General features: G+C 41.1%; 2 protein-coding genes across 2 annotated transcripts in view; both read right to left on the bottom strand.

Moving 5' to 3' along the window:
* Positions 1-3,630, bottom strand: part of LOC138060102 (uncharacterized) — a 5,841-nt gene extending 2,211 nt beyond the window's left edge. The window contains exons 1-5 of the mRNA XM_068905809.1: positions 3,425-3,630; positions 3,202-3,345; positions 2,638-2,717; positions 1,669-1,736; positions 198-273 (exon numbers count right to left, since the gene is read on the bottom strand). Coding sequence (XP_068761910.1) covers positions 198-273; positions 1,669-1,736; positions 2,638-2,717; positions 3,202-3,345; positions 3,425-3,500 — 444 coding nt within the window. The 5' untranslated portion in view covers positions 3,501-3,630. The remainder of the gene's footprint in view (positions 1-197; positions 274-1,668; positions 1,737-2,637; positions 2,718-3,201; positions 3,346-3,424) is intronic.
* Positions 3,631-9,636: 6,006 nt separating this feature from the next.
* Positions 9,637-10,000, bottom strand: part of LOC138059724 (RNA-binding protein with serine-rich domain 1-like) — a 5,064-nt gene continuing 4,700 nt past the window's right edge. The window contains exon 4 of the mRNA XM_068905329.1: positions 9,637-10,000. This exon is cut by the window's right edge and continues 755 nt beyond it. Coding sequence (XP_068761430.1) covers positions 9,920-10,000 — 81 coding nt within the window. The 3' untranslated portion in view covers positions 9,637-9,919.

The following is a 10,000-nucleotide window of genomic DNA, read 5'->3' as shown; positions in this document are numbered from 1 at the left end:
ACACTGAAATTCCCATACTGATTAACTTATTGTTATACTTCAAACAAGATGATTCTGAGCTGAGATGAAATAGAGCTGCCTAAGATTGATTGTAACTCACAGCTATCAGCAGCAGCAATAATATTCTTGTTTAGCAGGGGAATGTTTTAGTGTCAATTATTATAGCTAAGAAGACGCAAGGTTAGAAAACAACAAACCCATTCTATGAGGCCTCCCCAGTAATTTGCAACATTAAGCAATCCAACAGGTTTATCGTGAAGTTTTAATTGATACCTAGTAAAAAAGAAAATTAATCAAATGAAGAGATTTACTTTTTGATGTTGTCCGGGAGATACTCAGAAAAAACCGAAGTGCTCCTATGCAGGAGTTGAAGCTAGGACCTTCCAATAATATTACAAGTTTAGATGCTATACTAGTGGGCCTGGCTGTTCAAAAGCCGCTTACCGCTAATCCCAGATTTAAAATTAACCAAGGAATTTATTTCTCTACTCCCAAAATATGCTGTTCAATGCCGATATTTGGCAAAACTTTACATCAGAGGAAGTCAATCTTGAAAAACAAAAATAAGCAAACAAAAATTTCACCAAAAAGTTGAAAATATGAAACAAAAGTTTACACTAATCCTGGGTTAAGTTAATCGGCTTTCGAAAAACCAAGGTGACCTGGGCCCAAATATGTCCAAAAATGCAAGTAATTAGCAAGCACCGGTGACTCAGTTCGTTGAGCATCGAGCTGCTATGTGGAAGGTCATGACTTCGACTCTGGCTAGACCAACACTCAGGGAAGAAAGTGCTGCCTTTGTATTTACATACGCAAATGGTTAGACATTAATTTCACGTTTTCTCGGATAAGGACTATAAACTGTAGGCCCTCTCTCACAAACCTTCAATGTTCATAAACTTTGTGGGACATTAAAGATTCCACACACGAGTCAAAAAGAGTAGGGTTTTTTGGTCTGGCCTTTCCTTTAGCAACGTGGTTGGCTTGGCGTAACCTTCCAATTGAACTACTGATCAATGAAACCACATAACAACAAAAACAGAGGGTAGTCAAATTGAAGGTGTCCAAGTGCCGAAACTGGTAAACCCTAAACCCTGATTAGATGCACGGATTTCAATAAGCGCCAGGAAGTGTCACCTTGCTCTTTTCCCAACTTCAACATCAGTGTCCCCTAAATGTTTCTCCTCAAGTAAAGATAAACTGTTGCATTTACCCTGACCTAAAAATAAAGCTAACCATTTTAATTACCCTTACCTTATTGTTAGAAACAGGTCAGAAATGCTTAGATTTAAAGGGACAATTCATGTTGGATATCAAAATTGGGCTTGCATCTAATTACTACAATAGCTTCCATTTCTAGACATAAATAGGATGACCCCAGTTGATGTGTAAAATTGTCTGGCATTAGAGTAAAATCTGTCAAGTATCACTGCCACAAGTCATTGGGTTAAGGTACGTTCATATGACACTAACAATAACATGTTATCCAAGTATACTGCTAGGATCTAAGATCTACCATCTTTTTCAGTACAAAATCAATCCAATTTTGATCTGGGTTTATCCCCGTAAACGGGGGTGGCCGGATTTACCCCACTTTGGTGCTTACAAAGCAAAAATCTCTAGATAACTATTACCACATGATAATAACAATAACACTAATATTCTGACCATGTAACCATTTCTAATATTTCCTCAATTGTTCCAAATCCTCCTGGTAGGGCTATCATGGCATCTGCCTAAATAAAATAAATTATGCACCAGTGTATCAGTTGAGAGAATCACACAACAGAGATTAATAATTAACCAGGAGAGTTTTTTGATACTCACTGGACTCAGGGATTCACATGATGGCAAGCAGCCTTTGTAATCAATCAATCAATCCAATTTTGATCCGGGTTTATCCCCGTAAACCCGGGTGGCCGGATTTACCCCACTTTGTCAGCAATCTTTGAAACTCCCACTCTCCATCTTGCTCGATTCATGGCGTCCTTTTTCTCCAAACCAACGCTGTTGCTCTCCTTCTCCACTTGCGTCTTCCACATCTTCTTTGGTCGTCCTTGCTTCCTCTTGCCCTTCACTTCAAACTCCAATGCTTTTCTCAGAACATGCCCATCATCATCCCTCCTCAACACATGCCCATACCATCTCACTCCATTTGCCTTTGCCATCTGAACCACTGTTTCCTTCAATCCCAACATCTCTATCAGGTCCTCTGTCCTCTTTTTCTCCATCCGTTTTGCACCACACATTGCTCTCACCACTGCTCTCTCAGTCCTCAAAATTTCTCTCATTTTCCCTCAGACACTATGTCTCACTCCCATATAACATCGCCACTCTTACACAACCCCGATAAACCATTCCTTTCACCTTCAGCGAGAACCTTTTTGAGTTCAGCAACTCTCCACATTCCCTGAACTTCACCCTTGCCAATTCTTGCTCTTGCTGTCACAGCTGCCTCGTAGCCACCACTTGCATTCACCCTATCCCCCAAATAACAGAAACCTCTCACCGTCTCCACCTCTTCACACAACTCCTCCACCGGTTCCACTAATCCATCAGCTTGCTTCTTGCATGTTCCACACACAAAATCTCTCCCCAACCTCAAGCTCACAATAAGCAATCAAAAATTTGACTGACCTGCTCAAACATGTTTCGCTTGCGAGTGTGCATATCCTCAACCAATACAGTCTTCCCAAAACTATCCAACTCACAGTTCTCTGTAATAAATTATAGATTTGTCGAGTGTTTTGAGTAGAGCAAACAATAGGCTGTCGAAACAATGACATTTTCAGGAATGAAAAACATAGCGGGTATAACAGACTTTTTTATAAGGAGGGAGGCAGCATGGTCGAGTGGTTAGGGCGTTGGGTTTGCATGCAGCTGCTCCGGGTTCAAATCCCGTTCTAACCTCTGGTTAGGATTTGTTTCCAGTTGTCCCGGATTCAACTCTACCACGCTTTGTAAATAGCCAACTGGTTGCCTCCTGCCAGTTGGGGTTCTTAATAATGTTTCTGTTAAGTTTGAATTGTTTCTTTCACATTGTTAAAAGTGGGGTGCCTGTAAACTAGCTTCATAGCTAAGTGTACTTCCACTATAAACAAAGCATTTGCATTTGCATTTGCAAATAAATTGGCCATCGCTAGACAATGAGTGGATCGTGATTATCAACAACCATTTCATGCTCGTCTAGGCCATGTCTACCTTTTTGAATGAAGAATTCAGGAAGAAACCCAGTCACCGCGGAGCCCGCATCTGACATCGTTTTTGCAATAGTTCCCATAAGCCCAGAGGTTCCTCCTCCATATATGAGATCGATTTTACGCTTGGTAAGGCACTCGCCAAGAGCTGTGCAACGATTGAAACTTCGCATTAGAGTAAAAATCAGGATAACGGCCGTGTTTTAAAACATATTTAAAGATCAAACCTTTGGCGCTTTCGACGAATCTTGGATTATTGCCGAAGCTTGAACCACAGAAAACAGTGACTGTTTTCAAGGCCATTTTTCGCCAGGCGTTCGCTTTTAAATTTTAAATCCGTTCCAGGCTCCACACCGTTGAAATGATTCCCGCTCGCATCTTCGAAAGAAAGATGTTCCACGAGCAAATCTTAGGGGCCGACCATTAAACTTTTGGGGGGGGGGGGGAAGGATTTCTAGTCAACAAGAATTTTTTTTTCTAGCAATCTGGTGTGCAGGATATTTTTTTCCCCTATTTTTCCCATAAGCTTTCTGTTAAATTTGTTCTGCATGTATTTTCTAAATCACCCACCCCCGCCCCCAATTTTTAAATGGTCGGCCCCTTATTATAAAAAATTTGGTTTTATCAACGGAGTTGATAATGTAAATTGGCCACCGTACAGAGATTCTAAAAGCTGACGTTTCGAGCGTTAGCCCTAATTATGGCCTACAGCTTCGTCACAGCGAATGGATTCGCTCTGACGAAGGGCTAACGCTCGAAACGTCAGCTTTTAGAATCTCTGTACGGTGGCCAATTTACATTATCAACTCCGTTGATAAAACCAAATTTTTGTATACTACTTCCCAACCGACGCAGCACCACAGTTTCTTTAGAAACTACCCCTTCATTCATCCCTTCCATTTTATTATGAATGATCTTTCGGTTGTCCGGTTGTCCTTTCGCTCGTTGCCAAGCAACAAACAACTACAACCGGAACCGGAACTGTTAGCTTTCAAATCATTTTTTTCTCGGGCGCCAAAGTCGCTAACAGGTGTAAAACACGTGTTTCGACGAGATGGAAGAGTTTAAAGACAGAGATATAGCAGTTGTGAGTGATTGACTTACAAAAAAAGTCTTCCAAAGGTCGACGATGATTTTTAGTAGGGTATGACAGACAAATCCGACGATAGGATAGGGCATTTGAACACCATTTTGGCCCGAGGGGGCGGGAATTTGAACGATCCAATCTTCAAAAGTTCAAATGCCCGGGCTTTGCCAGGGAAGGGGCGTGTTGAAGTTTCGAGTTGATCGGCGCATTAACACTTTCTGGTCTTCGTAGATAAGAGCATGCACTCCACAACCCTCATAATCTCGGTAACAAAACACAGATTATTCGAAAAGAGTAGCCCAGGCTTCAGACAACTCAGGCAGAAAGGCCGCCGCAATGCATTCGCCCTCCACCAATGTGGCCCGGGATCGATTCCCGGATTCAAAGCCATGCATGATCTTCGCGGAAATTACATTCTGTCCGTCAATAAACCTGGAACAGCCAGTTATGGTCTTAGTTCTCTTTTTTCTTACGTATAAGTTAAGTTGCAGAATGCGCTACCTGATTTTATCCGTACCTATGAGTTTACTGGTTTTAAAAGAGAATCCAGGGCCACATTTTGTACAGCGGCTTTCCTCTTTAATGAATATATTTTTAAATATTATGTATTTAGTAGGTATCTCTATATGCTATGTATTTTAGCTGTAAATGTAATGTCTCGAAGAGATTAGCTCCTGTAGTTATTCGGAAATTTGAGATTAGAAATGCCTGTATGTGTGTTACCTTTAGCAGGGCGCATGCGCACACTTTGTAATCTGCGACTCCAGTGCTTACCATATGACAGATAAAATGACTTTTCTTTTCAATATATAAGCCATCTGATTCTTACGCTATATTGACAAGGGCGGTTTGGAGCTGTGAGTAGGCGTGGGATTTGTCACATATGGTTTAGGGGCCGACATATCTCTCCCTCAATGCCGTACCGGGAGGCAAGGTCGGTAGCAGAAAGCAGCGAAGGGCCAACTGCGTCCAAAAGCGATCGCACGGGCCGAAATCCCGGGATGACTCGTTTGGTACGACGCTCCAGCGCCGGTGTTTGGAGGTACTGCGGTTTTCTCTCTTGTTCAAACATTCCGTCAGCGCATGCGCAAATGTTCTGGCTCTTCGATACCTAGCCTACCAAAAAAAATTAACATGCTGGTTTTTTTTTTTTTTTTTTGAGTTTTGTTCTTTGTTTTTACCAGCAATTGACATTTCAGTTTATTTTATATGCATAAACGTAACGTAAGAACCGTGCGTGTCTGGTCTTGTCTCAGACAGAGGCAACAGATGGTTTCATGCAGACTGGAACGCCTAAAATGCTCTGTTGTAAACATGGCGGTTCACGAGTGAAGTTGTCTCTCTGGCCTTTCTATGGACGAATTCCAGGACCTACTGACACAATCTGGGCAAGTTTTGAAAGCTAAAACCTTCAATCGATGCGTTACTTTGCTGGTAGGACTGGGTGGCCCGACACTTATGAAAAAACACTATGAAATGAGAATCGGCAGTCTTCCCTTGTCATGGAATGGCAGAATTACCCAGAACTCTTCCTGGGCATGAGCGAGGAACCCTAAGAAGCACGAGACTGGCCCTCGTCGAATGGCTGAAGCGCGGCCAGAGGAAATGATTTCTAGCCAGATACTCAGGAGTAGGCCTGGTGTGTGCTGTTATCTTAGATTTTGGATTTCTGAACAAGTTTTTATCATAGAAAATTCGCGACAAAGTTGTGCTTTTATTTCGCTGTAATTCTCGTGTCAAAGGAAGGGTATAATAATGTAAATAAGAGAATAACGATATTTATATTTGCAGATTACCTGTCCTCTTACTACGAAAGTCAAGCTCTACATCTCTATGCAATAAGCGCATTCAAAATTTCCTCATATTAGTTGATAAAAGTATGTTTTTTTTCTTTTGTTTCGTTTTGTTTTTGTTTTTTTTGAAAAAAGGATTTTTCTGCTTATATGAAAAATACGTTTTCTCTCCCGTTTCCTTCTCATGCATGATCTTCGCGGAAATTACATTCTGTCCGTCAATAAACCTGGAACAGCCAGTTATGGTCTTAGTTCTCTTTTTTCTTACGTATAAGTTAAGTTGCAGAATGCGCTACCTGATTTTATCCGTACCTATGAGTTTACTGGTTTTAAAACAGAATCCAGGGCCACATTTTGTACAGCGGCTTTCCTCTTTAATGAATATATCTTTAAATATTATGTATTTAGTAGGTATCTCTATATGCTATCTATTTTATCTGTAAATGTAATGTCTCGAAGAGATTAGCTCCTGTAGTTATTCGGAAATTCGACATGAGAAATGCCTGTATGTGTGTTACCTTTAGTAGGGCGCGTGCGCACACTTTGTAATCTGCGACTCCAGTGCTTACCATATGACAGATAAAATGACTTTTCTTTTCAATATATAAGCCATCTGATTCTTACGCTATATTGACAAGGGCGGTTTGGAGCTGTGAGTAGGCGTGGGATTTGTCACATATGGTTTAGGGGCCGACATATCTCTCCCTCAATGCCGTACCGGGAGGCAAGGTCGGTAGCAGAAAGCAGCGAAGGGCCAACTGCGTCCAAAAGCGATCGCACGGGCCGAAATCCCGGGATGACTTGTTTGGTACGACGCTCCAGCGCCGGTGTTTGGAGGTACTGCGGTTTTCTCTCTTGTTCAAACATTCCGTCAGCGCATGCGCAAATGTTCTGGCTCTTCGATACCTAGCCTACCAAAAAAAATTAACATGCTGGTTTTTTTTTTTTTTTGAGTTTTGTTCTTTGTTTTTACCAGCAATTGACATTTCAGTTTATTTTATATGCATAAACGTAACGTAAGAACCGTGCGTGTCTGGTCTTGTCTCAGACAGAGGCGAGAGATGTATTCATGCAGACTGGGACGCCTAAAATGCTCTGTTGTAAACATGGCGGTTCACGAGTGAAGTTGTCTCTCTGGTCTTTCTATGGACGAATTCCAAGACCTACTGACACAATCTGGGCAAGTTTTGAAAGCTAAAACCCCCAATCGATGCGTTATTTTGCTGGTAGGACTGGATGCCCAACACTTATTTAAAAAAAAGTATGAAATGAGAATCGGCAGTCTTCCCTTGTCATGGAAGGGCAGAATTACCCAGAATTCCTTTTAGGCATGAGCGAGGCAATTTAAGAAGCACGAGACTGGCCCTCGTCGAATGGCTGAAGCGCGGCCAGAGGAAATGATTTCTAGCCAGATACTCAGGAGTAGGCCTGGTGTGTGTTGTTAACTTAGATTTTGGATTTCTGAACAAGTTTTTATCATAGAAAATTCGCGACAAAGTTGTGCTTTCATTTCGCTGTAATTCTCGTGTCAAAGGAAGGGTATAATAATGTAAATAAGAGAATAACGATATTTATATTTGCAGATGACCTGTCCTCTTACCATGAAAGTCAAGCTCTACATCTCTATGCAATAAGCGCATTCAAAATTTCCTTGTATTACTTGATAAAAGTGTGTTTTTTTTCTTTTGTTTCGGTGTTTTTGTTTTTTTGAAAAAAGGGTTTTTCTTCTTATATGAAAAATACGTTTTCTCTCCCGTCCCCTTCTTATGCATGATCTTCGCGGAAATTACATTCTGTCCGTCAATAAACCTGGAACAGCCAGTTATGGTCTTAGTTCTCTTTTTTCTTACGTATCAGCTCAGTTGCAGAATGCGCTGACTGATTTTATCCGTACCTATGAGTTTACTTGTTTTAAAAGAGAATCAGTTACAAGAAGATTTTGCCTGGTCAGCAGCCAATGAGAGTGCGCGTACTATTGTAGCCATTTAGGAAAGCGTTATCAAATAGTGTTTAAAATATTTTCTTTGAGGAACGAGCGGTGTAGTGGTGTAGTTAGTGGTTAGGTGTCTGGTAAATAATCAACATTCCAAGGTTCGAGTGCTATGTCCATACACTTTGATTTTGGTTTTAACAATATATGACTATTGTCCATGATCCATATCATGCTTTCAGTCTTCTAACTTATTCAGAGGAACGATAATACTTAATTCGAGGTACGCACGCTACCCTCCTCCCGCGCGTGTTTGCTTTCCCGACTATATGGGAGCCTGGAACTGGCTAAAGAAACGGCGGCTACAAATATAATGATAGTCAAGTCAAAAGTAAAATGCGCTTTATCATTATGTTTGGAGCTGCTGTTTGTTATATGTTTATGGCTAAAGAAAATACGCCACTTTCAAAAATACCATTTCACTCTTTGTTTTTCCCCAATAATTTTTGTATAATAATTGTTTTTATTTTCTCTTGGGGGCATTGAAAGTCTCAAGAGAAACTGGAAACAATGCTTATGGAAGTGCAAGTGGCGTATGGGGCCTGTCCTTAAATCACCTAAGGAGTTCGATATCACCTGAACAGTCACAAGTCCAGGGAACTTTACCGAATTATAGACATAAATACACAAGGGGAAAAGAGTAGAGCTGAGTACTTTGCTGTGGCCGGTCACTACGACTTGGCTATATGTAATAAACCTTACACAGGAAAAAAATAATAGTTATGTCTCGGCGATCTTCACGTGGTTGGCGCATTACGAATCGCGTGTCGTGGTTGCCCTACTGTTCCAGAACAAAGTCTCTTTGTGTCAGAACAATAGGGCAATCACGACACGTCACAATTACTCAAGATGGCGGCGCCCGGGAGATTTGAAAGCCTAAACAAGCGTTTTTGAAATTCATTTTTTCCGGATACAAACACTTTCATTGGAAAAAGTTTGAACAATTTTAATTGTTAACATTATGTTCTGTGGTTTTAAGTTACTTTGTTGTTTTAGGGAAAGTTCCCTTTAAGGTTTTGCTTGTCTCGTCTTAGAGATATTGTTATTGTTACCCCGGTGGGAATACAAAATTTAAATAAGAAAACACAACAAACTGAATTACGCGGAAAGGAATATATTTCATGTGATGTGTGAAACCTGCGAATTGACGCACATGCGAAAGAAAGGTCTTAAAAGAGGGGCGGGAAAAGTGGGACCAGGGGCCCGTTTCTCGACACTTTTAGGGCCCGAAGAGCCATTTGTGAAAGAGCCAACCGCTTGTTTTAGAAAGCCGATCTTTTAATGTTTTCAAGGCAACAAAAAGAAAAATAACTGTGAAGTTTGACGACTTAAATCCTCTCCGTTCTTGAGATACAAAGGGAATTGTGACACCCGAAAATGGCCCGTTAAGTTTCGGGACTTTCGAGAAACGGGCCCCAGCTCTCTTGGAACCTAGTACTTTCCGGTAGCTTGTCCCGGAAAAGAGAGTGAGGGAACAACTCGTTTGGGACCCCATTTTTTTGCACCTCTCAGGAAAAGCCAGTGCTAATTAAAATTGGTGGTGTTAAGAACGAAATGTTTAAAAATCCATAAAGGTGTGTAACAAAACTTTATTAAAAGTACATTTACGTATTTTTCTTTAGTCCGTCGTATTCTGCCGACATGGTTTTACTCCATGTTACGATCAAACACGAAAAGAGTAGGATAGAATGTGAATTCAAGAAACAGGTTGCTTTAAGAACAAATGAAAATTTTACAAAAACGACTAAGTCTGTTGACAGCCATTGAAATGGCAACTATGGAAACCATTTCTTCCAGTGGAATGGTTTCGAGAGTCTGCTTCTCAACGCAGAGCCTAATATCACTGACCAGGTTATCGAGATGAACTTGAGCTTGAGCGACTGTATCTTCGGCGCCTCGGAGGGGATCGACTTCTACTTCGTGACTTGGAACG

The sequence above is a fragment of the Montipora capricornis genome, chromosome 8 (genome assembly GCF_036669925.1).
Source record: "Montipora capricornis isolate CH-2021 chromosome 8, ASM3666992v2, whole genome shotgun sequence".
In the NCBI taxonomy this organism is placed as follows: domain Eukaryota; kingdom Metazoa; phylum Cnidaria; class Anthozoa; order Scleractinia; family Acroporidae; genus Montipora; species Montipora capricornis.
The sequence above is the reverse complement of the archived record's forward strand: the minus strand, read 5'-3'. Positions and strand labels throughout refer to the sequence as shown.